At 36.2% G+C, this 27361-nt stretch overlaps 1 protein-coding gene across 1 annotated transcript in view; it reads right to left on the reverse strand.

Moving 5' to 3' along the window:
• The window catches only part of SLIT2 (slit guidance ligand 2), a 127231-nt gene that overhangs the window by 36400 nt on the left and 63470 nt on the right, over positions 1–27361 (reverse strand). The window contains exons 19-21 of the mRNA XM_024741816.1: positions 12646–12770; positions 12414–12511; positions 11086–11225 (exon numbers count right to left, since the gene is read on the reverse strand). Coding sequence (XP_024597584.1) covers positions 11086–11225; positions 12414–12511; positions 12646–12770 — 363 coding nt within the window. The remainder of the gene's footprint in view (positions 1–11085; positions 11226–12413; positions 12512–12645; positions 12771–27361) is intronic.

The following is a 27361-nucleotide window of genomic DNA, read 5'->3' on the forward strand; positions in this document are numbered from 1 at the left end:
GAGGTTTATAGTGGGGAATAAAACTTTCAAATTGTGCTACTATTTCTTTTCTTCTCTTTTCTCTCTCTCTCTTTTTCTCCTTCCTTCTTTCCCTCCCTCCTTCCCTCTCTTCCTTCGGTCTCTTTCCTTTCCTACTTCATTCCACGCGGCTGTCCTCACCCATGCCTGAAATTTTCTTTAAGCTTCTCCAACAGAGTCTTTAATAAGCAATGCACGAGGAGAGGAAGTGGCCCCTAACCATGACCTTTGCACTTCAAAAGAGTCAAGGCTTGAACAGAGCGTATCAGCATAGTTTAGCCCTACATTTGCTGCCAGGGCTGGATGCCTCTCTGCAAAGCACTGTGAGTCTTGGTTGACTTGGACCAATCAGCCCTTGGCCCTCTCTCCAAGAGGCGTTGGTGTTAACAGGTAAGGTTTGCAGGACAGGCTGCCCAAACAGTAACAAAGACCCTCCTCCTCTTATGGCACTGAAGGTGACAAAGGCAAGAGAATCACAAACTACTGTGTCTTGTAGAGGGGGAGAAAAGTGAGTCCAATGTCTGTTTCATCTACTTTACAATAAATCTGGAGACTGACTTGAACTTTGAATGATAGCTGCAAGTAAAAATAACTACCAACATCTCTATTATCACTAATTATAAAGTAATAATCTTGAAAGTGATTAATTTAAATTATGTCAAAGACATTCAAGCTCATGGTAAGTGGATGACACCTGAGTTGTCTTGTCACTAAAAATGATTTACATTTTCTACACAGACACTGAAAATTTTTAAACATGGTTTTCCTTAAAATATACTGGTTTAACTTATGGCGTTGTTGAAAATTCTTAACTATAGTGATTCTTTGACAAATCAATGAATAATGAAGATATTATATAATCCACGAGCTAATATTAAATGTTTCCTGAAACTAATAAGAATAGTGTAAGAGGAAATTAACCACATATAGTAGGATTAATTTACATGTACTCTGGAGTGAGACTTTTTAATTTGACCAAAATTCAAACCTGCTTTAGTTTCATAATTTTCATTAAAAAATGTTGGGGGGAAGATATTTTGAGCTAGACTCAGCAAATGATAAAAGGATGTTCATGACGAAATCCTTACTCTGGAGAAGTTAAAATGTGGAAAAATTAGAGACATAAGATAGATGGTTAATTTTCCAGTATCGCTTAAGTTTCATTTAGTGACTGGAATATGGACAGCATCGTGGCCTACAAACTGGCTGAATGATATTTATTGTTATTTTATTTATTATTGAAAACTAGACTACACAGATGCAAAGTTCATTATTACCCTTAAAGAGATTTCTTCTCTTGGCAAGGTAAACTGTGCTATTTAGAGAGAAGACATTTTTGAAGAGTTACTGGATGGACAACTAGTTGTTTTCTATCTACCAAGAAATTTGGGCAACAGCATGTCTTGCTGAGGCTTATTCAGTTCTCAAAGCCTGCTTAGCAGAGAAAAGGTTGGTCATCTTGTCCCTAGATCAGGATTTCAGGAATTTTCCAGCTCAAACTACTCTGTTTAAAATATTCACTTTTTTCACTAATAGAGCAATAAGAAAGGGTGGGTTTGAATTAATAAGTATCTCATTTATATTTTTCCCAAAGTTAGCCCTGTAAATTCTGGTTGGCCATATTTACAAACACAAACAATTTTAGATCTAGGTTCATGGCATTGTTGGAACACTTAACTCTCACTAGATTTTGCTAATGTAACCAGATTAGTTTCTTTTTTCTCTGAAACGGAAATAATCTCAGAGTCCATTCTGGAGACCACGGATGTATGAAGGGGATGGGGAGGATTCCAGGGCTGACACTGCAGCCTGTTCTTGTTCCTATTCATAAACTGTATCAAACTAGTTTCTTTTTTAATATGAAAGGATCATTACTATTGATAATAATGGAAAGGGAACTCATGACAGCAATCTGAATAACTGAACCACCATTCTAGCATTATATTTAATCTGTTATGACATTTTCTAATATACTTATAACAAGGGAGGAAGTCTGGTGGAATTCCTGACAGCATCCCCAGGACACAGAGTTTTGGAGGGTCAAATGCATCATTCTTCAAATATTTGCATTTTGAGCTCTTGCTTCGCTCAAGAAAAACCTGGAAAAATGGTACTAACTTTACTCTGTTTGAATTGGCACAGAGAGGGAAGGTATCAAAAAAAGCAACCTATTGGAAATAAATTGAGATTTAATTTCTTAAAAGTACACTACTTGAGGGCAAGGGATAGATACCTTTATTTATAGTTTTGTATCTCTTCATTGCCCTTGCATTTGCTAGCAAATTATCTGGCACAAATTCAAATGTGAAAACACTTATTTGATTGCCTTTCAAAGGAAAATACTTTACAAATTGTTAATGAAGGAGACCCAGATGGCATAAGGGGTAATTTAAGGAAGAAGAGAGAATAAGGAATACTGGTAGCAGATTTGTGTTTTGAGATCCCACCCTCACGTATGGCCTTGTAGGCCAAACTTGAGGGGTAGCCTATTGACTCAGCTATCTTGACAATCTTGTCTGCCAAATGATGACTATCCCAATCAGAAACGGAGAGGATGAACTCGGGAATCAAGAGGAAGTGTGAGTGTAAATGGCTTGTCTGAGAAAGATTAAGATAAATGGACCTGAATGTTTCTCATTACATAATTTGAAAAATTCCATACATACAATTCCTAAAAAAAATTGTACATTTCCCATGTGTTCTTTATTCATGTAAAGAATAGCATTCTCTCTCCTCTCACAGACCTGGCAATGTAGCAGGGAGATGGAGGAACTGTATTAGAGGGTGGACACAGCTGATGGGATTATGGGAGTCATTCCAGAACAGGTTAACTGAACTGGACCTGAAGGAAACATACTTCCGTTTTCTCCTCTTTTGCTGAACCAGGCTGGCCCTATCTGTTGCCTACGCTGCTCAACATTATCATCCCAGGCACCAGAGCACATCAACGTGAGCAGATGCCCATTCTCCAATCCGAATATGTAGTATCCTTATCAGTAGTGATAGTAATAATTGAATTTATTTCATCAGTAAGTAAAGGATTACTTATGAACAGTGTGTTTCTGCTTCCTATTTTTATAAAAGAGCTAACTCTTCCTAAAGGTTCCTTTTAATAATAATCTGATGTTTTCTTATTTGTGTTTATTATCCTGAAACTTGTTCTATCAATCAGCAATAGTTAATTGTTTCATAATATGCTCAATAAACTATCCAGATAATACCCACTTCTCTAAGCTTAATTAAATCCAATTGTTAGTAGAGAAATATTGGGACTTGATCTTGAGGAGCCGTGAATTTTTGAAGATATATTAGCCACTGATAAATGTCCTCTTGGTGCAAAGGGTGTGCAAAATGGGACACAAGCATAAGCGGACAGAGCCAAAGTATAACCTCATGAGATAAAGTTTATCATAATTCAAAACAGGAAGGCTCAAGGAAATATGCTATAAATGTGGATACTGATGTTTCAGAAAAGAAAATCATTTTATAATCTCACTTGTGTTCTAATGACATGAAATGGGTTGCTCCATAATGCTTGTCTGCCTGAAAGTTTGATTAGTCTTTGTGTTCAGAAACAATTCTTTCTCTTTATTTAAAAACTAGTCAAGTAGCTATACTTTGCTGTTAACTTTCTTGGAATATGAGAAGTGATGGCTTTGTACTGGTGAAATAACTGACCTAATCTGAACTTGCAATGAAGAATCAAACCAAAGAGTCTGCCTGGTAGACAAGGGTAATGTTTTATGTATTTTCATATCACTTTCAATTCTGAGCATAGTATTCTGAATAAGGTATTTTCTCAATAAATATCTTTTGAATTTTTAAAATGGAAAAACTTACCTCTCCAAATAAATAAACAAAAAAGGAAGTGTTTTTCAGTACTTCCTCATTGGAACATTATGGCTAAATAATGTAGCCAATTCCAACAGCTACTGAAACTATAAAAATATTTAACTTCGTTTCAAAATAAATAAATCCAAATTAGATTGAATAAGCCTTGGTTAAGCTAAGTTCTGAACTCAATGGGCCCTGCCTATTAACTAAAGAGCAAATCGGATCTTTAAAATGTTTTCTGAGATTCAAATGCATTTAAGAAGGCTTTGAGAGGTTGGAACATGAACGCAAACCACAAAATATAATTAGGCTGCCAAAGTCCTCTCTCTAGTTAAAAACGACTGCAAGTATGAATGCAGCTATATTGACTTTGACAAAAAAGACCTTACACAGCTTGAGGCACAATTAATGAGAGAAGGAGTCACTGTTATTAAGAGATCATGACAATCCAAAAATATACAAAAAACCTAAAAAAATACAGCCAAATTCAAGAGTTCTTCAGTATTCAGTGTTTCCTTACACTTCAATGTAGAATAAGAGGGTAAAGAGAACCAAAGATTTATTCTCAAATAAAGCCTTTCCATTGGACATGAGCATGGCAAATAAAATGACAAAATAATAATTTTTAAAAAGACAGTAAAACTGTCTTTTTACTGAAAAAAGACTGAAGACCATGAGGGGGAGGAATTTCCTTCACACATATAACTTACTTTAGGTAGAATTTTCTTTATCAAAATTCCGTAAGAATTCTTCCGTCATTAGGAATGACATCAAACCATCTACACCATGTCACTGTAGTGATGATGGTTGGAACTAAATGATCCAAAACTTAAATTTGTCCTCTCTGACAGCCCTTGATACTTCTGGAGTATAGACATCTAACATTTTCAAGTGTTTTCTTATACATTCTTCCATGTTATTCTCAAACATCTAAATGAGGTGGGACAGATGTCATTAGACTGTGACAGGTCCCACAGTTGATAAATTTTGGTGCCAAGATGAGAAATTTTAGCTTTTCCCGTTAGTTTCATAAATTCATCAGTATCCCACCTGCCCTATGTGATGGAAGGTAGGTTAGTCATCAGGGGAATTAATTAATTAATTGTACAGACACTGATTAGACACTTTCTTTTTTTCACGTGTAGATAAAGTAGACTGCCTGTCTGCACCTGAATTTTGTTTTCTTTTCAAATACACCTAAGGGTCAATTACTTACAGCCAGCTGAAGAGACAGCAGAAGAAAAGCTTATTTGGCACAAAGGATTAGTCAGAGCCACTGTGGATGTGAAAAGATGCCAAGTCTGGAAGATGGCAGCAAATAAGAAGGGACTGGTTCCAGGGGAAGGTCTCCAAATTACAGTGCAGGCCTTGGGGCCAGTTAGACACTGGTTTGCATCTAGATCCCTACTTACAAGGTATGTATCCTTGGGTAAGTACTTTGTCACTGTTTTACACAAGGTATTGCTCAAGTCCTTATTGCTCATATCTACAGAGTTCTTTTTAAATTAACAATATGTCAGCTAATAACAGAGTTTCTTTTTATTTAAGAAAATTATGCTGGGTGCTGTAAAGAAGTTGAAATTTCATTTCTAGTTATGTTTTGGATTCAAATAATAGAAAATGGTTTGACTGCTTTTTAAAGCTAATTCAGTCAGCAGCTGATTATTGAAAATAAGAGACATCTTTTATAAAGATAAGCACGAGGGTTAGTCAACACATGAAACCATGTGGTGATGTAAAACAATATCATACTGCCAAGCTTGCTCCCGAGAGTATATATAACTATTTAAGGACACTTTCCTGTGACAGAATAATTGCCATCGTGTTTTCTGAGATAGAATCGGACCTTAGACATCTCTGCCCCAGACCACCAACTGTTTTAGTACTTGTAAAAAAGAAAAGATGACATTTTACCAAGGATGGTATTGGATGCATTAATCCACAGAGAATGTACAGGCTATATTTTTTACATTCCCGAATAGCAAACAACTTTTTTTTCATGTTTTTTAACTTAACTCTGCACATAGTAAGTGTAAGTGACTAAACACAATAAATCATCTGAACAATGCAACAGAAAAAAAAAAATGAAGTCCTTAGCAAGAGGAGACAGAGCTGCTACACAATATAGTCCATGTTAGCCCTATAATCATACTGCTAATGCCTTACATACAACTGCAACTGTCAAGACAAGCACACTTTTAGGATGCTGTGCCTGTACTTGGCACTTAAAGACTCTTGGTAAGCTGAGTGAAAATACAATGTTATTAGGTATAATTCTGAATCTTTAAGATAAAAATTTAACAAAGATTTCATGATGATTCCCCAGACATGCTGATCACCCTGAGCACTACAGGACTTCCTTTCCTGGGCCTTGAGGTATTTGGAAAGCCATGAAGACCATAAAGTGTCAATGATTAGATATGGCTCTTTTTATGCTTTAAAAACACTGCCTAGTACTCGTGACATTCTATGAGTTTGACAATGTCATTTTATAAATCAACCTCTTGGGCTTTGTAATTTTTATTTTATAAAATGTTTTAATAAATGTGTATATCTTTTAATGCTTTTCATGTTTCAAATTACTAAAGATATTAATTTAAAGTTATGGGAAAATTCTCACTATTTAAATTTTTTTCTAGCTACAGCCTATGTACTGTACTAAATGACATGTTTTTCATGATAAAAATAATACATGTTTGGGATACCTTTAAAAAAGGAAAAGCATACAGACAAGTAGAAACTAGAAAGCATTAGTCTTTATTTTTAGCCACTTCTTCTGCCCACTCAGAGAATTTCTTTCACAGTCTTCCGGAAATTGGTAAAGTGCATTTCAGATACCCTCTTTATACTGTTTGGCATAGCTCTCTACATATCAAGGATCTGAATGACTGATTTGACATATTGATCTCAGATTTCATTTTTGTCAACATTCCTTTTACCATGTCCACACCATGAAATCTATGTAGCTCTGAAAGAAAGAGGGAAACTAAAATAAAATAATAGACTTAAAAGGCAACTAACCTTTTTCCACCTCATTCAGATTAGCAGCTGGCAGCAACAAAGACAGAAGAGACAAAAGACGTTTTACATTGCAGTACACAGCGGAGCACAGGAAGCCAAAGCACAGCATCAACAACAGAGAAGCCCAGGGTGAGAGAGCAAACTGAAGCAAGGCTTAGATTTCTTACCTACAGCCGGGCCAAACGCACAAACAAGGAGAAAATGAGGTAAAAGGCAGATGCCATCACAGGCAGCAAGAGATCTGTGGCTAAACCAGTGATTTAACAACAGGCAACTTTACTTTGTAAGATGTGTACATAATGGTTTGTGTGCGGGCATTGGAGATTTGGAAAACAGAGAGAAAATGGTACAAAATGGAAAAATTAAAATGTTCTGAATTTTTTTCCACAAAATACATTCTAAGCCTTTACACAACCAACTCGTATGGAAACTTTCATTTACTGAATGTATGCCATCCCATTAAGCAATACCCCATGGTTAAAATGTGATCAATTTTGTGTCATCTTTGTATGTGGTCCTGTGAGAAGAGGGTTAATTAAGAAACATAGTCTTGACACAGCAGATCCAGGGTTCTGGCTCTTAGGAAATATTCAAAACCACATTTTTCAATGCAATACCTGAATTCATACCAGAGCTTAAGAAAAGGTGTCAAGTTTTTCAACATTGCAGGGGTGCCATACTTACAATGTTCACTTTTATAAGTTTTGGGCTAGTGCAATTTGAGGAAGTTTTTAAAACTTTACCTTTAAGAAATGCCTTATTTTTAGAAAGGATATAATATTGATTTTAAAAGAATGACCAATCATCACCAAAAACACAATCTCTCGATCCACTATTAAAACCCTGGAGTGAATTTTTAAATTATTTGTTTAGCAATTTCAGTGTCTTGTTAATCCTTAGCATAGTGATTTTAATTTAGAATCATAGTGAATTAAACTTCTCAAAAATCTTGTCTGAAGAATACTAGCAATCAACAGTCATATGTTATACATAGGACAGATGATGGATTGAATTAGGTAGAAAATAACAGTTTGGATGCTTTCGGTGGGGAAGGGATAGTAACGGTTACATAACAGAAAAACAATACTGACCCTTAAAATTTATGTTGTCAATCCCTGCAGCAGGAAAGGACAGAGTTTTGTCCTATAATAAATCAATAACTATTTACTGTGAAGTTCTGGTTACATGGGCTTAAAGAAATTTAATAAATTTCCCAACAGTGGTTCATTTTATTTTGAACACACGTAGCCATGTTTTACAGCCTGCCCATCATATCATGACCTCTCTGTCAGACTGCTTTCAGATCTTTGAATTTTCTCTATTAATATATCATATCCATTCTGATTCTTAACGTGGGTGCCAAATGTAAAAACTTTCACCATATTAATTTACAAGTTTTTCCTATGAAGTCTTATTTGTTCCTACTAGAGAGTTCATTTTCTCACTGAATGCCTCAGAGATACAGAGTAAAAAAAAATCTCCAAACAGAAAAGCAGCTTATAACTTGAATGATTTTTAAGCAGTGACAACATTATTATATTCTCTGAGCACAGTAGGGGTTCTGTTCCAAGATCTCATGCTCATTAATCAGATTCCAAACTTAAATCAAAAACAATACAGCCACAATATAAGAAAATGCCTCCCTAACTGCAGACTTGGATGAAGCAGGATATAAAGCTCTGGAGTACAATTTATAACCTCCTATAATTAAAGGCCATTTATGTGCCACTGATTTCAAAATCTGCAGATGGTTGTTTGATACTTTGTAAATGAGCTCATTTCACATATGGACAAAAATGCTACAGCTAATAGATAATTTACAAATATGTCTGATTTAGGTATCTGCTCTAATGCCAATTTGCAAAACTCTTCACTTCCCACAAAACCCAACCCAAAGTTATAGTGATAGTATCTTCATGTTTTGTACGCTATGAACTTTCTATAGAGTGCAATGCTTATCCTTAGCCCGAATTAAGGCAAACTGATACCTGCAATAGATATGACTGAAAAAACCAGAGGAGTCTCAATTCTTGTTGAGCACCAAATGGCCCTTGACAAATAGTCATGGCAGGTTCCCACATGATAGCTTTTATAGATGTCACGTTTTGGCTCTAAAGTGGTTGTGCTAATAAGCTTTGGAATTTTTTAGATGTGTTTCAAAGAAAGAGATCTGACACAGGGAAATGAAGCTTCATAATACTTTTCAGAGGAAGTTGCACTGAACTGAATCACTTTAGGATGCAGAAAACGTGTTTAAGAAGATCAGGTGTAGGAAGGGAGCTTGGAAAACAAAGGGAGAGAAGGTAAAACACAGACTCAAAGAGATGCATAAGGAATGAAGTAGAGCACATCTAAAGCCAAAGGCGGACCCAACCAAACCAACTCAGAAGAGACTGCCACTTTATGTAAACTATCATAGAAAAGGTATTAAGCATCTGAATACAGCAGTGCTGTCAGGTCTAGGTTTTCATTGGTAAGGGGATATAGAAAAATTCCTGGTTTCTGTGCTCAGGAACACATTGGCTAACCAAACTGTGCTGAAAATACTCGGATCCAATTTGTCCTGGTCAGAGTAGGTTAGTTTAAAGAGGTCTCTGACATTAAGTGAATTAAGTTCTTCCTATAATTATCAGAACAATGACAGGATAGAGAACTATCTCTAAGAAGGTACTAGCTACAGATTTTGGTGCAAGCGTTGGGCTGCTTGTGTAAGTCTAAATTAGCCCAACCAGAAAAACTCAGATTCTCGGGGTAGCTCCAAGGGCTCGAGAATCAGTGCACTCAGGCTAATGGCATGTATGTGAGGTGTGACACAAGTAAAACTCGTGTGAGTGTCAAAGCTACGTAACACCTAAACTCTTCCTAGCTATGTTAGAATGGGTGCATATTAGACATACTTGCTATCCTTAATTAATGCAAAATAACAAAGAATTCAAATTCTGGCCACTAAGTAGTCCAAGTGCTATATATATATATAATAGAGTAACTGGTGATACATGTTAAAATTTCTACTGGAAACTCAGTATATTACTTCATATGGCATCAGGTACTTCACAGGTGTGAAAAAACAAAATCATACCATAGAAAAGGCAGCTGCAGAATCTCTCAAACAGACCCGGGATATCAAAACAAAAACTCACTATTCTATTTAGCATCTTCCCATCAAGAAAGTACCTCTTAAAATGCAAAGTTTGAGTATTTAAAAGCTTAAATTTCAGTGCTTTTCTAACAAATCCCTGGGAAAATTAATCATACAGATGTGCTTCCATTTTTCATGTCTAGGGATGTTAACCTCAGTCATCCAAGTAGCTATTTTACCCTCTGATATTCTTAACTATGTATATGGAAATAAATACAATTAATGAAAAATACCCAGCGAATGAAAATGGTAACTTTGAATAGAGTGACAGAATCTACTTCTCCATTTTTTCTTACAAATAAAATATGTAACATTCTCCTTTTCTCTACCAATTTTAAAACTAAATGGTTTATTAAGAATGTAACTATGAAGTTTCTTATTCATAGCCACAAAAATTGATCAAAATAGATATTCTGACATAATAAGTAAGTTGTAAACTTGATGTTGACTTTATAGCAAATTGGTTTATCCAGGGCAGAAGTTTAGCAGTTTGGATAGTCTCATGAGAGTTACCACCTTTATTCCTGACATTTTGTATCAAGATAGAAAAAAAAAAGGTGGGGTGGGGGGAGAATGGTCTGATAAGATTACCCAAAGCGATCAGTATCTTCCTAATGTGATCTGTTTTGAAGGACATGAGTTGCTACATGCAAACACTCACTGATGAATAAACAAGTATGGACACGAAGAATCTCAAATGCTTGGTTATTTTTTGCCTATGTAAAGAAATGCTCCCTTTTCACATATGTATCGGTGGGTTGGTCTGCATAGGAAAAGTGCTTTGCATGAAAATGTCATTCAGTTGTGGGACTAAAAGCTTCAGTATGATAATTTCCTTTGTGCTGGAAAGTATTACTTTATGATGGATGCTTATGTTCTAACTGAGCTCCCCAGGACTTTTATTTGGTTGGCTGAAACCATCTTTAACTCTGTTATTACATTACACCTAATTTCCAAAACACCTATCAATTATTGAATAATACAATGGTCTACTAAACACATGCAGCATAGTGCCAGTGGTGCTTTCAAACAGATACACAGATTGATGGAATAGCATTTCCTAGTCTTCCTACCTGTGTACTCAGGTGGGCAAAGGCATGTGTAGTTATTAATTCCATCGACGCATGTAGAGTTATTTTCACAGTCATTATCTTCACAGTCATCAACATTGATTTCACAATTTTCTCCTTCAAATCCATCAGCACAAATACACCTGAACGCCAGGGGAAGAAAAGACAAAAGACACCTTCCTATATTTCCAAACCATATGGTCTAAATATTGAAAAAAACTAAATACACTCATCAATTACAAACATCCCCCAAATCAGAAACAACTTGAGAAAGAAAATTTATGCTGGCTGCAAGATGGCAAATGGCCCCATGGTCCTATAAGTCAATAAATCCAATACATTTGCAGGTATAAAGGATGAGAAAAGTTTATTCTACAGCCCTAGATATCTTAATCTCTAGTTGTGTTCTAATAAAATAATTCATGCTTATTTGCTCATAAATGAGGAGGAATGATTCTGATTTTTTAAAATTACACTTACTAACCTACGTGTAATGTTCTTGATGTGTCAAAGCAAAAAAGAAATCTGAAAATAAAACTTTGTCTTCCTTGCAATTATAAAATATGAATATTCTCTTTAACTCTCAACAAATACAATTTTTCACTGGCTTAATACATTGTACCTTTCATCTTGCTAGGCATCAGAATAATCTTTGAGTAAAGGCTTGATGAAAAACAGACAACTTCATAACAGAAGGCAGAAATGAAGTATATGTATTATAAAAAGTGGTATTTCTAACAAGCTTTAGTAGTAGATTAGCATTCTTATGTGAAGTTATTAGTTTTCATTGTAAAAACTCTGTTTCATGATTCATGAAGTAGATCTGAAGTAACTGTACTGTATGATTAAATAACTCCCGATTAAAAATGTTCACAGCATGTTTGTCTACACATATTGTGGCTTGGAAATGAGTCATTACTTTTCTGTTTCAATGGGACCCACATCTTATCATTACACACAGTCTGTTAAAGCAACACACAAAACAACAGATAGATATATGCCTTGCAGTAGGGGACTATTTGACTATTAATTAGCTTAACAGAGCCACTAATTTGTCTTGACCTAATCTGACTTGATTAGTTCCAATGTACGCATTTGAGTGTTTTAAAATTGCTTGGCTTTGTAGCATCCTGAGCTGAAAATACTGTAATGTCTCAATTTGTTTTTATATCGAAATATCTCTACAAGGGACTAATACATACTTTCCTTATGAACAGAATTTCTGGTACTCTTTTCAAAATAAAGCCCTTGGATTTAAAAAGGAAAAATGAATCTTTGCTTATTCTTGCTCCAATACATCAGACACAGAAGATCACAGACCAATGACCTACCAGAAGCCATCTTTTTCTCCTTCTTTTAAGTGGCAAGTTCCTCCATGTTTACATGGGTTACTGATGCATGCATGAATTGGAACATCACAGTCCTGCCCCTGGACAAGGAATGGTCAAGTTGAGTGTAAATAAAGTAGTTCTCAGCACATAGAGAAAGCACAACAGAATAATAAAGACCCACCAAGGAAAGCTACGTTTTCAGATCTTGGTTCCCACAACAGCTTCTACTTACCTTGAAACCATATGGACAGGTGCAGCGATAAAAGTCAACTGGATCATTGTTACAGGTGCCATCATTTTTACATGGATTTGATAAGCAGGGATTACATTTAGCTAGAATATTGACATCTACAGGACCTAAAAATTGATCGAAAAATATGAGAAGTGGATGCTTTCTGTTTTCAGTTCACTTAAAATTATTTCAATGCCTTAATGTAACAGTACATTTTGTATAAAATTATTATTGGTCACATATCCATATACGCTTCTCCTCCATGACAAAACCAGAAATCAGCATCATCATAATTATCTTTAAGAACGCAACAGGAGGCCATCTCATTGGGAGTTAATAGTGAAACTCTCTCATGTCAAAGTAGGGCTCTGAGTTGTGAGCTTAGGTAGTTAAGATCTGACATTAGTGATGCCAGCATCAAAGGGTCAGTCCCCTCATTAGCTGACTAGCTAATGCAGATGCTTTCCATGGCCAGTGCCTGCAACTTAACTCAGGCGGCTGGTATGGAAAGCCATGGATCCCAAAGAGGACTGTGGGTGTGTGTGCTAGGGGATGGGTGGGCAAGGTTTTGAATAAGTGCAAATTCAGGAGACCTTCAAGATGGTGGAGGAGTAAGACATGGAGCTCACCTTCCTCCCCACAAATACATCAGAAATACATCTACATGTGGAACAACTCCTACAAAACCTACTGAATGCTGGCAGAAGACCTCAGACTTCCCAAAAGATATATATATATTTTCTTCCTTTTTACTTTTTGTGAGTGTGTATGTGTATGCTTCTTTGTGTTATTAAGTCTGTATAACTTTGTTTTACCATTTGTCCTAGAGTTCTGTCTGTCCATTTTTTTTTTTAGTATAGTTTATAGCGCTTGTTACCATTGGTGGATTTGTTATTTGGTTTGGTTGCTCTCTTCTTTCTTTCTTTCTTTTATTACTTTTAATTTTTTTATTTTTAATAATTTTTCATTTTTTATTTTAATAACTATTTCCTCCCTTCCTTCCTTCCTTCCTTCCTTCCTTCCATCCATCCATCCATCCTTTTTTCTCCCTTATCTTCTGAGCCATGTGGCTGACAGGGTCTTGGTGCTCCAGGCAGGTGTCAGCCTTGTGCCTCTGAGGTGGGAGAGCCAAGTTCAGGACACTGGTCCACCAGAGACCTCCTGGCTCCATGTAATATCAAATGGTGAAAGCTCTCCCAGAGATGTCCGTCTCAGTGGAAAGACCCAGTTCCACTCAATGACCAGCAAGCTACAGTGCTGGACACCCCATGCCAAACAACTAGCAAGACAGGGACACAGCCCCACCCATTACCAGAGAGGCTGCCTAAAATAATAATAAGGTCACAGACACCACAAAACATACCACTGGATGCAGTCCTGCCCACCAGAAAGACAAGATCCAGCCTCACTCACCACAACACAGGCACTAGTCCCCTCCACCAGGAAGCCTACACAACCCACTGAACCAACCTTACCCACCGGGGGGCAGACACCAAAAACAATGGGACTATGAATGTGCACCCTGTGAAAAGGAGACCCCAAACACAGTAAGTTAAGCAAAATAAGAAGATAGAGAAACACACAGCAGATGAAAGAGCAAGGTTAAAACCTACCAGTAGAAACAAATGAAGGGGAAATAGGCAGTCTACCTGAAAAAGAATTCAGAGTAGTGATACTAAAGATGATCCAAAACCTTGGAAATAGAAGGAAAAAATACAAGAAACATTTAACAAGGACAGAGAAGAACTAAAGGGCAAAAAACAATGATGAACAACACAATAAATGAAATTAAAAATTCTCTAGAAGGAATCAATGGCAGAATAACTGAGGCAGAAGAACAGAAAACTGACCTGGAAGATAAAATAGGGGATATAACTACCACAGAGCAGAATAAAGAAAAAAGAATGAAAAGAATTGAGGACAGTCTCAGAGACATCTGGGACAAAATTAAAAACACCAACATTCGAATTATAGGGGTCCCAGAAGAAGAAGAGAAAAAGAAAGGGACTGAGAAAATATTTGAAGAGATTATACTTAAAAACTTCCTTAATATGGGAAAGGAAATAATCAAGTCCAGGAAGTGCAGAGTCCCATACAGGATAAATCCAAGGAGAAACACACAAAGACACATATTAATCAAACTATTAAAAATTAAATACAAAGAAAAAATATTAAAAGCAGCAAGGGAAAAGCAACAAATAACATACAAGGGAATCCACATAAGGTTGACAGCTGACCTTTCAGCAGAAACTCCACAAACCAGAAGGGTATGGCAGGACATATTTAAAGTGATGAAAGGGAAAAACCCACAACCAAGATTACTCTATACCAGCAAGGCTGTCATTCAGATTCAACGGAGAAATTAAAACCTTTACAGACAAGAAAAGTTAAGAGAATTCAGCACCACCAAACCAGCTTTACAACAAATGCTAAAGGAACTTCTCTAGACAGGAAACAGAAGGGAAGGAAAAGACCTACAATAACAAACCCAAAACAATTAAGAAAATGATAATAGGAACATACATATCGATAACTACCTTAAATGTAAATGGATTAAATGCTCCAACCAAAAGACATAGACTGGCTCAATGGATACAAAAACAAGACCCATATACAGGCTGTCTACAAGACACCCACTTGAGACCTAGGAACACATACAGACTGAAAGTGAGGGGATAGAAAAAGATATTCCATGCAAATGGAAATCAAAAGAAGCTGGAGTAGCAATTCTCATATCAGACAAAGTAGACTTTAAAATAAAGACTATTACAAGAGACAATGAAGGACACTACATAATGATCAAGGGATCAATCCAAGAAGAAGATATAACAATTGTAAATATACATGCACCCAACATAGGAACACCTCAATACTTAAAGCAAATGCTAACAGCTATAAAACAGGAAATCGACAGTAACACAATAATAGTGGGGGACTTTAACACCTCACTTACACCAAGGCACAGATCATCCAAAATGAAAATAAATAAGGTAACACAAGCTTTAAATGACACAATAGATCAGATAGCTTTAATTGACATTTATAGGACATTCCATCCCAAAACAACAGAATACACTTTCTTCTCAAGTGCTCATGGAACATTCTCCAGGATAGATCATATCTTGGGTCACAAATCAAGCCCTGGTAAATCTAAGAAAATTGAAATTGTATCAAGTATCTGTTCTGACCACAATGCTATGAGACTAGATATCAATTACAGGAAAAAAAATCTGTAAAAAATACAAACACATGGAGGCTAAACAATTCACTACTAAATAATCAAAAGATCATTGAAGAAATCAAAGAGGAAATCAAAAAACCTAGAAACAAATGACAATTAAAACAGGACGACGCAAAAACTTTGGGATGCAGCAAAAGCAGTTCTAAGAGGGCAGTTTATAGCAATGCAATTCTACCTTAAGAAACAAGAAACATCTCAAATAAACAACCTAACCTTACTCCTAAAGCAATTAGAGAAAGAAGAACAAAAAAACTCCAGAGTTAGCAGAAGGAAAGAAATCATAAAGATCAGATCAGAAATAAATGAAAAAGAAATGAAGGAAATGATAGTAAAGATCAATAAAACTAAAAGCTGGTTCTTTGAGAAGATAAACAAAATTGATAAACCATTAGCTACTTTCATCAAGAAAAAAAGGGAGAAAACTCAAATCAGTAGAGTTACAAATGAAAAAGGAGAAGTAACAACTGACACTGCAGAAATACAAAGGATCATGAGAGATTATTGCAAGCAACTATATGCCAATAAAATGGACAACCTAGAAGAAATGGACAAATTCTTAGAAAAACACAACCTTGTGAGACCGAACCAGGAAGAAATAGAAAATATAAACAGACCAATCACAAGCACTGAAATTGAGACTGGGATTAAAAATCTTTCAACAAACAAAAGCCCAGGACCAGATGGCTTCACAGGAGAATTCTATCAAACATTTAGAGAAGAGCTAACAGCTACCCTTCTCAAACTCTTCCAAAATATAGCAGAGGGAGGAACACTGCAAAACTCATTCTACAAGGCCACCATCACCCTGATACCAAAACCAGACAAGGATGTCACAAAGAAAGAAAACTACTGGCCAATATCACTGATTAACAGTGATGCAAAAATCCTCAACAAAATACTAGGAAACAGAATTCACCAGCACATTAAAAGGATCATACACCATGATCAAGTGGGGTTTATCACAGGAATGCAAGGATTCTTCAATCTACGCAAATCAATCAACGTGATACACCATATTAACAAATTGAAGGAGAAAAACCATATGATCATCTCAATAGATGCAGAAAAAGCTTTCGACATATTCAACACCCATTTATGATAAAAACCCTCCAGAAAGTAGGCGTAGAGGGAACTTACCTCAACATAATAAAGGCCATATATGACAAACCCACAGCCAACATCATTCTCAAGGGTGAAAAACTGAAACCATTTCCTCTAAGATCAGGAACTCTTGTTCCACTCTCACCACTATTATTGGTTGTCCATGCTCACCACTATTATTCAACATAGTTTTGGAATTTTTAGCCACAGCAATCAGAGAAGAAAAAGAAATAAAAGGAATCCAAATCAGAAAAGAAGAAGTAAAACTGTCACTTTGTAGATGACATGATACTATACATAGAGAATCCTAAAGATGCTACCAGAAAACTACTAGAGCTAATCAATGAATTTGATAAAGTAGCAGGATACAACATTAATGTACAGAAGTCTCTTGCTTTCCTACACACTAATGATGAAAAATCTGAAAGAGAAATTCGGGGAACACTCCCATTTACCATTGCCATGAAAAGAGTAAGTTACCTAGGAATAAACCTACGTGAGGAGACAAAAGACCTGTATGCAGAAAATTATAAGACACTGAAAAAAGAAGTTAAAGATGATACAAACAGATGGAGAGATATACCATGCTCTTGGATTGGAAGAATCAACATTGTGAAAATGACTCTACTATCCAAAGCAATTTACATATTCAGTGCAATCCCTATCAAACTATCAGTGGCATTTTTCACAGAACTGGAACAAAAAATTTCACAATATGCATGGAAACACAAAGACCCTAACAGCCATTGCAATCTTGAGAAAGAAAAATGGAGCTAGAGGAATCAGGCTCCCTGACTTCCGGCTATATTACAAAGCTACAGTAATCAAGACAGTATGGTATTGACACAAAAAGCAGAACTAGAGATAAATGGAACAGGATAGAAAGCCCAGAGATAAACCCACACACATATGGTCACCTTATCTTTGATAAAGGAGGTAAGAATATACAATGGAGAAAAGAAAGCATCTTCAGTAAGTGGTGCTGGGAAAACAGGACAGCTACATGTAAAAGAATGAAATTAGAACACTCCTAACACTATACACAAAAATAAACTCAAAATGGATGAAATACCTAAATGTAAGGCCAGACACTATTAAACTCTTAGAGGAAAACATAGGCAGAACACTCTACGACATAAATCAGAGCAAGATCCTTTTTGACCCATCTCCTAGAGAAATGGAAATAAAAACAAAAATAAGCAAATGGGACCTAATGAAACTTAAAAGCTTTTGCACAGCAAAAGAAAAAATAAGCAAGACAAAAAGACAACCCTCAGAATGGGAGAAAATATTTGCAAATGAAGCAACTGACAAAGGATTAATCTCCAAAATTTACAAGCAGCACATGTAGCTCAATATCAAAAAAACAAACAACCCAATCCAAAAACAGGCAGAAGACCTAAATAGACATTTCTCAAAAGAAGATATACAGATTGCCAACAAACACATGGAAGGATGCTCAACATCACTAATCATTAGACAAATGCAAATCAAAACTACAATGAGATATCACCTCATACCAGTCAGAATGGCCATCATCAAAAAATCTACAAACAATAAATGCTGGAGAGGGTGTTGAGAAAAGGGAACCCTCTTGCACGGTTTGTTGGAATGTAAATTGATACAGCCACTATGGAGAACAGTGTGGAGGTTCCTTAAAAAACTAAAAATAGAACTACCATATGACCCAGCAATCCCACTACTGGGCTTATACTCTGAGAAAACCATAATTCAAAAAGAGTCATGTACCACAATGTTCATTGCAGTTCTACTTACAATAGCCAGGATATGGAAGCAATCTAAGTGTCCATCGACAGATGAATGGATAAAGAAGATGTGAGACATATATACAATGGAATATCACTCAGCCATAAAAAGAGACGAAATTGATTTATTTGTAGTGAGGTGGATGGACATAGAGACTGTCATACAGAGTGAAGCAAGTTAGAAAGAGAAAAACAAATACGGTATGCTAACACATAGATGTGGAATCTAAAAAAAAAAAAAAAAAAGGTTCTGAAGAACCTAGGGGCAGGAATAAAGACGCAGACGTAGAGAATGGACTTGAGGACACCTGAAGGGGAAGGGGAAGCTGGCACGAAGTGAGACAGTGGCATGGACATATATACACTACCAAATGTAAAACAGATAGCCAGTGGGAAGCAGCCACATAGCATAGGGAGATCAGCTCAGTGCTTTTTGACCACCTAGAGGGGTGGGATAGGGAGGGTGGGAGGGAGGGAGATGCAAGAGGGAGGAGATATGGTGATATATGTATATATATAGCTGATTCACTTTGATATAAAGCAGAAACTAACTCACCATTGTAAAGCAATTATACTCCAATAAAGATGTTAAAAAAATATAAAACAAATAAATAAAAAAAAGAAAAAAAATTATCAGTGCAAATAAAAATGCAATAATATGCACCTGCCCTGATAATATTAGTCCAGTACTGTTATTTTCATACAGGAGATAGAGAACACTGCCACTTTTATGCTTAGGACAAGAAACCAAAAATGAAATCTTCATTATATCCTCCCTCATGTTCCTTCAGTTCAGTTTGTTAGCACATTAACACAGGCACAAGATGAGTGAGATTTCTGTGTCTGCCTTGTCGAGAAGAAAATACTGCTGAAGCGGTCTCTACTTGCAATCTCACCTTTTGGGATACACATTAAAAAAATGTCATAATCCATGAAAGGTCTAGATTAAATGCAGATTCAGTTGAAGATACATTCCTTTGGCCACACATATTTGTTCCACAAGTGGCTAAAAATGTAGATATTGTACCATCCTCAATAAAATTATGTTCCATTGATGCTACTTTTTGCACTGTTTGTGAGAGCGCACTAGACTGCCTTTTGGCAACGGTCTGATGAGTACACTCTGTCAGAGTGACACTTTTATATTTAAAATACAAATATTTTATAACATAAACATTAATTATATTTTTGCTTTCATCATCAATCTCTCTGTAGTTCCTTATCCTCACTGGAATTACCAGTGACAATTCTAAGTGTATGTCTCACCACACACAATTTCTAGCAAGGTTATCTGAGGCAGCTGTATAGCATCCCTCCCCTGCCCCTACTCTTCTACCACTGCTCTAAGCTTCAAGATACCTCCACCCAAAAAGCTGTATGACTTCTGCTAATATAAACCACCTTTAATCAAAATTTTCTACAGATTAGAGACCAACAGTAAGCTGTTGGTCTACTTACAGAAACTCATATATGAAAGAAAATGTGAAGTAACATGGTGGCCATTAAAACTCTGCATACCTAAATATTCCCTTACCCTAGGAAATATATATTCATATAATGGTTTTGGAGTACAATCCAAAAAAAGACAGCATTCTATACTGTTCAGTTTCCTATTAACAAAAACCCTGAAATATGTTTACATAGAGATTCCTGTTTCTTTTTCAACTATTTGGAAATAAATGACAGTTCTGGGGATCACTATTAATGGGAAGGGTTGGTGTTTGCTCCCAGTGACACCTCAATCACTAGGGGAGGCCTTGCCGTATCTCCTCGGCTTTTTCTTGGTACCAGAAAAACGAATGCAGTTGTTGTATCAAATTACAGTTGGGAAATTGCTGGGATGAATACTGAAGTGAGCCATGTAGAAATTTAATTTCTCACCCTCCTCCAATGTATTTATCAAATAAATTTAGCTATTAAGTACATCGGGGAAGTAAATGTAGCAGTTAATTAGAGCAGTATGTTAAATTAATGTCATACCCCACAATAAATGGCTTTGTGTTTGCTAAAATGATCACACTTAGAATCCGCACTAGGAAAGGAAATATCTAAATGGTAATGGATTCCTGAGCTAGGCTAGAAGAAAGAAGACTCTTAGAACAAAGGCATAGGGTGAAGCAGCTAAGAATGTACGCCAGCAAAACAGCACGTCCGCAAATGCAAGGACTGTAAACATTCATCTGGCTACTTCCCAAGACCTTGAGGAAAATTGTCTTTTAGTCTAATTCTGTGCTTTCAACCTCAAAAGACTGTAGTTTGAATGGAGGGGTTCAGGGTTGGCAGTTTCTAAGTTTATTCTGTGGAATGTGACATTTTTCAAAAATTATGTTTGATTATTTAGATGAGAAGCTCGAGATTGTTTTAGAAAAAAAACTGGGTATGTTTTGAAGAATTATTTTAATAGAGTATGCAGATAATGAAATTGCCAGGCTGAAGCAGCCTCTGTCCAGTTTTTAGCACAGTCGAGATTTATTGAATAAATATCCACTGAACCATATTTGATTAATAAGCACTATCTAATTTCTCCACTTTTTTTTCCAGGACCAAGTTTCATTTTTAATATAGCACGTCTGCTCAACTATTTTCAGTATCTGCAATTTCTTATGGGTATATGGAGGGAGATTGTTGCTCTCCCATACATATTCAGTTTAGCTACAAGAATCAAAATAACAAGATTTCTCACGTGCACAGGCTTCTTCTGATAAGTTCCTAAACCCACAAACTGTTCTGGCGGCATCAGGTTGAGGAATATATAAAATATTGAATTCTAATTTCTTCAGCTTGGTAAAGTTGACTACTAATAGCTACCATTCTATTTGCTTCTCCTTTTCTCAAATCCCTCTTTTAAAATCAATTTTTCAAAGATAATTTCTTATTTCTAGCACTTGAGTTTGAGTAAAAGGTAATTCAAAAGACGTTTATGAATTGTAGAAATTCCAAATAGCAGCATTCTCTGATATGTCCAAATGTCTTAAAATGGTATGATTCCTTTTCCTATTTAGATTATAATTCCACCTAACTAAATGTTCTTCTTATAATGTGATTTTTACATCCACTTGATTTATCTAAATCCATTTATTTTTACATTCTAACCCCTTGGAACTATATCCTTTGTATCTGGTTCTCTTCTCTCATTCATCTTCCCACCCATATTTTGCTTCTCTTCTAAGTCTACCTTCTATCTTGTCTTTGCCTTCAACCTGTGGTTCATTTTCCATCCGGGACAACTTCTCTGAGACCCTTTCTTGCAAAGTTCTTTAATCACATCTTTAATCTGTTTCTATAACAAGGAGATAATATCAGAGCCAAAGGGATATGCTAAAGTCAAAATAAAATGGTAGAAGGGTTAGCATAGTTCTCTAAGAGCAAACCAACACGTAGAATCTTGCGCACTTGATTGGTCCCAGATGAAAAGAAGACGTCCAGGAACAACAAATAGACAAGCTCTTATCATAATGCGTAGTAATGTTAGGAAGAGAATCAGAAGTCAACCAGGCCAAGTTAGTGATCTAGATGTGTTACTTAACTGTATGGAATTAGGAGAGTAATGGTAGTCATCTCAATGGGTTGCTTTAAGCTTTAAATGAGATGCTAATGAATTCTGAGCACAGAATATAGTGAGAACAAGCACAGAAGCCACAGAAAGTTCTGACACTCTTTAAAGCCTAGACATCCAAAGAAGGCAGGGGCTGGGAGGGACATAAGTGGTTTACTTAAAAGGAGAAAAGAGAGTAAGTCTTCCTCTGTATGTTTGTTCAAATTTTAGCACAAAGGCAAATTAGAGCTTGCTGTTTATTCATTCATTGCAAGTTCACTGAGTACCTTCAGTCTATGCCAGGAGCTTTTGAAATCTGGAAAAACTGTAGGAGCTATTATTAACTAAAACAAGGGAGAGTGGAAATGGGCACCGAGAGATAATTTCCCATTGGGTAACGACACCTAGAGCTAATGATTTTATGTTTTTAAGGGCTGCAACTGTGACTTGTAAATCTGGCGTGGATAACCACGAGGAATAACAGCACACAATTAAGAAGGAGAGGTTCTTTTTGTTCTTGCATTGATGCTTGGCAAGGAACTACAACTTGCTTGCTGATACAACTTCACCAATCTTCAAACTTTCTTTCTTCCAAAAGCCGGTTCCAAGAAGTGTTAAATTATTGCCAACACATTAGCCCTCAGAAGATGTGTGCCACAGAGGAGAAAGATGTCGCAGAGGAGAAAACAAATCTAGCTTCCTGAATACAAGTGTTTACTAATATCACTGAAATGAAGGCCAGTCTAGGATATCTAGATTGATTTAAGATTAGGTCTTGACTTAAGAGTGTTCTCTAGCATCAGCTATATGGAGTGGAGTTGTGTTTAGCTTAATAATTCAAAGGGAAAACGAGCAGAAAGTTTGGTTAACAATTTGTCTTTGTCAGTTACTTTAACTTTGATGAAAGAACTGCTGGACTGCAAATCCATTAAAGCTTGTAGGCTGACTTGCTTACTTGACTCAAATCACTAGCTATGCACCTGACACTAATATTGCCACCCACTGAGAATTGTATCTCACTTTGACTTACGACTAAAAGCTCCAAACACAAATTTCTAACTATATCCCAGAGTCTGCCTTCATTCTGGTGTCCCTTGGACACATGAGTCAAATAGTAGAACCCTCTAGTACTGCCCTTGTATAAAGTCAGATGTACATCAAAGACAACTCAGAAAAAACAAAGGGAGATATTTGATATTGGGCATAACTAACTAATCGTTCAGTAATAGAGACATCTATGGATCAACTACAGGACAGTTGCAAGAGAATGTGGAAAATGGGAAAGCATATTTTGGAATATGTGTTTTAAGTTTCTGCAAGCCAGCAAGGGGGAGGAATTCACTAGGTGAATGGAAATATGAATCTGAAGTTCATAAGAAAAGTCATGGCTAGATACTTGAAGCCACAGGACCAAAATCAATTAAATTAACAGGGCTAAGGAGAGAACCCCACATATGTCAATATTAAAGAGTGGGTAAGAAAGAGATGTCAGCAAAGGAATGAAGAGGCAATGGGAATGTACAAGAGGGAGCAGTGGCCACTACTGTCTAAGATGAAGAGGGCAAATAAAGAAGCTAAAAAGAAGCTATTGAAATGGGCAAGAGGGAAGTCACTGGTATCCCTATAGTTTCAGTGGAGGGGTAGAGATGGTCCCTAGGTGATAGGGGGGTTAAAATCCTACAAATTTGCATTTTATAAATGGTTAAACAAAAACATGAAGATGGGTATTACACCTCTGGGATTCCCTGGCTTGGCCATTTGCTACACACACATATGATCTTAAGCCAGTAAATAAACTTCTTGAAGCACACTTAAAAGAAAAAGAGCAATAATTACTTCATGGAATTATTGTACCAGAGATGATACAGATGTATGATATTTAAGAATGGAATACAAATCATTAATTCTCATCACCTATTAAAATAAATGTCTGTTAAAAATTGTCTAGTGTTTTAAGTTTTTTAAAAAGTATAATGAAGGGCTTCCCTGATGGCGCAGTGGTTAAGAATCCGCCTGCCAATGCAGGAGACAAGGGTTCGAGCCCTGGTCTGGGAAGATCCCACATGCCGCGGAGCAACGAAGCCGTGTACCACAACTACTGAGCCTGTGCTTTAGAGCTCACGAGCCACAACTACTGAGCCTGTGCACCTAGAGCGCGTGCTCCGCAACAAAAGAAGCCACTGCAATGAGAAGCCTGCGCACCACAACGAAGAGTAGCTCCAGTAGCCCCCGCTCGCTGCAACTAGAGAAAGCCAGCGTGCAGCAAGGAAGACCCGACGCAGCCAATACATACATACATACATATGTACATAAATAAATACAATTTATTTTTTAAAAAAAGTATAATGAAAAACAGCCCTTGTTTGTTTTTTAAAGATGGTGCTTTTGGCAAATAACTACGTAGAAACCTGAATATTTTCTTTAGTCAGAGAGCAAATCATAGTCCCCCAAAGCTAAGGTTATTTCAAATTTATAACTATGTTCTAGTGATACTAAATCTGAAAATGTAAAAAGGATTTGATGAAGTTTTAAATACTATTTCAAAACAGATCTAACTAGTAAATTTTTCATTACTTTAGGTTAAATTATTTAATCACCTTCATACTTTAATTAAATGATTAAGGACAATATTAACTAATAATTTTGAGGAAAAAAGAACCAAAAGACCTTGAACTTGTCAAGAACACCCCCCAAAAGGAAATGTTGATCTCACTGGGAAAAAAAAAACGGACAATATTACAATGTTATTATTGAGAGATGTGGAATTTTTCCCAGAAATTCCAGAATCTAGAGGATTCTTCACCTATAAAAATAGCAGAAGAGATCAACCATGTGGTGGTGGAATGTTGATCTTTCTGGGATGTGAAAAGGTCCCAGGTTTCCCAACCCCTTAGCTGATCTTTACAGATAACTAATGAGGTATGTTGAGCACCATACCCCTGCCTCTTCATTGGCTTCCTGGCTACCAGACACCTGACCACTGGGGGCTGCTTTCCCTGATTCGTGCTCCATTCTCAGTTCCACTTGACTCACTATAAGAGTCTCCTGATGCCCTGATGGACCTGGTGGTATTGGTTACAATTCCACAGTTGTTTGGTTTGGATATACATTATTAATATTGTATATATATTTCTATCACTAAACTTCCATATCATTTTGCAATTATCCATTTAAATGTTATCTATCAGTAGAATATAAGCTCCATAAAGGCAGGGGTTTTTCTGTCCTATTTATTATTGTATTCTTAATACCTTGGATCTGTGCCTGGTGAATAACAGGAACTCACATAATATTTGTTGAATGAAAGAGGCAATATACCACTTGTTTCCTTTAGATTGTTCACTCCTGAGCACATTTAAGTGTTTAATAAATGTCTGTAAAATTAAAAGTGAACAATTTAGTAGCCTGCATAGCTAAAGCTTCCTGAACCAAGAGCAATAAAGGGAATATTAGAAATTAACAATATTCTACATTCCACGCTGACGTTTTCAAGGAAAACCTGGAGAGGGAAAAACCCTTCATTTTCTGCTTGAGCATTCTAATATCATCTGATATTTAAAAGATGAAGACAGGACATTTGGGTTATAAGAACAAGTCATGACCATCTGCTTCCCATTCAAGAATGCCCTAATCTGGGTATTAATTAAATATGCTCTGATAATCTATTTCATTCAGTTCATTTATTTCTGTTGTGCGCTGAAACTATGAGATTATACTACAAAGAAAATACTCTGAAAAATGTAAGATAAAAATTGTATTGAAAGAATTAATTACTCAAAATAATATTATTGTCTTTTCCAGCAGAGAAAATATTTAAGTTATATTTAAATATAGCTACATAAACATGCTTTCAAATAAAGAATATTCATCTTCCTGCTGTAATTTGAAATTACATATTTACGAACTTTAATATTAGGAGTATGTACTTACATGATTTTCATGAATAAATAAAACTGGCACAAAAGTTAAAATATAAAAACCTCAAATTATAAAATATTTAAAGAAGCGTACTTTTACTGCTTTCAAGCTCATAAAGCATGTAAACTCAAAAACACAGTACTCGGTAGATTTCCCAGAGTTAATTATTTTAATGAATGGATTAGAATACTTTGTCTTTACCAATCCATTTTTTATGAGTAAATATTTCTAGCAAAGAATATGAGAGTGGTTAACAATATTCTGACAAATATCGAGAAATGCTGGCAAAGATCATTATGAGTTTCCATGTTTGCTATCTCTCTAAAATTATGTTAAGTTATAGAGGAACTGAGTAAATCTTGAAGTTTGCTAAGTGCAATTACACTAAATTTGTTGAGTTCTGAATGTCTACACTTCTTGCCAACTGGCCTACACCTATGCTGTCTGCTATGTAGTTTAGGATGTACCTTGAAATATGTGTGATTTGTTAATTCAATGAGTCAGTGAATATTAAATAAACTGTCACAGTTCCAGCATTTTCCTATATCACAGCTGGGCTCCTGCAGTTCCACCCACCTGTAGCTCAAGTCCTCACACTTGCCTGCTTATCCAAACAACTGGCTTAGACACTCTTGTAAGAAACCTTTCACAGCTGCTCTCTGACAGGATTTCTTCATCTGAGTCCTGTAGCAACAGCACTATGCAATATGGTAGCCACTAGCTACATATGACTATTTAAGTTTAAATTTAAATACAAGTTAAAAAATCATTTCCACAGTTGCCTTAGCTACATTTCAACAACCACATGTGGCTAGTGGCTACCATATTGGATAGCACAGGTATGGAACATTTCTATCACTGCAGAAAGGTCTATTAGGCTACACTGATCCAGACCAAAGCACATTTCCATTCATGCTATACTAAGAACGAGAGATACTATTAATGAAGAAAAGGTCAAATCAATTAGACAAATCTTGAGTTAAACAGACATTTATGCATGTATGTATGTATGTTTGTATTCACTGGCCTTCTGGGAACATTTAACAAATTAATGTGGGGACTTCCCTGGTAGCACAGTGGTTAAGAATCCACCTGTCAATTCAGGGGACATGGGTTCAAGCCCTGGTCCGGGGAGATCCCACATGCCGCAGAACA

Source organism: Neophocaena asiaeorientalis, unplaced genomic scaffold, assembly GCF_003031525.2.
Source record: "Neophocaena asiaeorientalis asiaeorientalis breed wild unplaced genomic scaffold, Neophocaena_asiaeorientalis_V1.1 scaffold218, whole genome shotgun sequence".
In the NCBI taxonomy this organism is placed as follows: domain Eukaryota; kingdom Metazoa; phylum Chordata; class Mammalia; order Artiodactyla; family Phocoenidae; genus Neophocaena; species Neophocaena asiaeorientalis.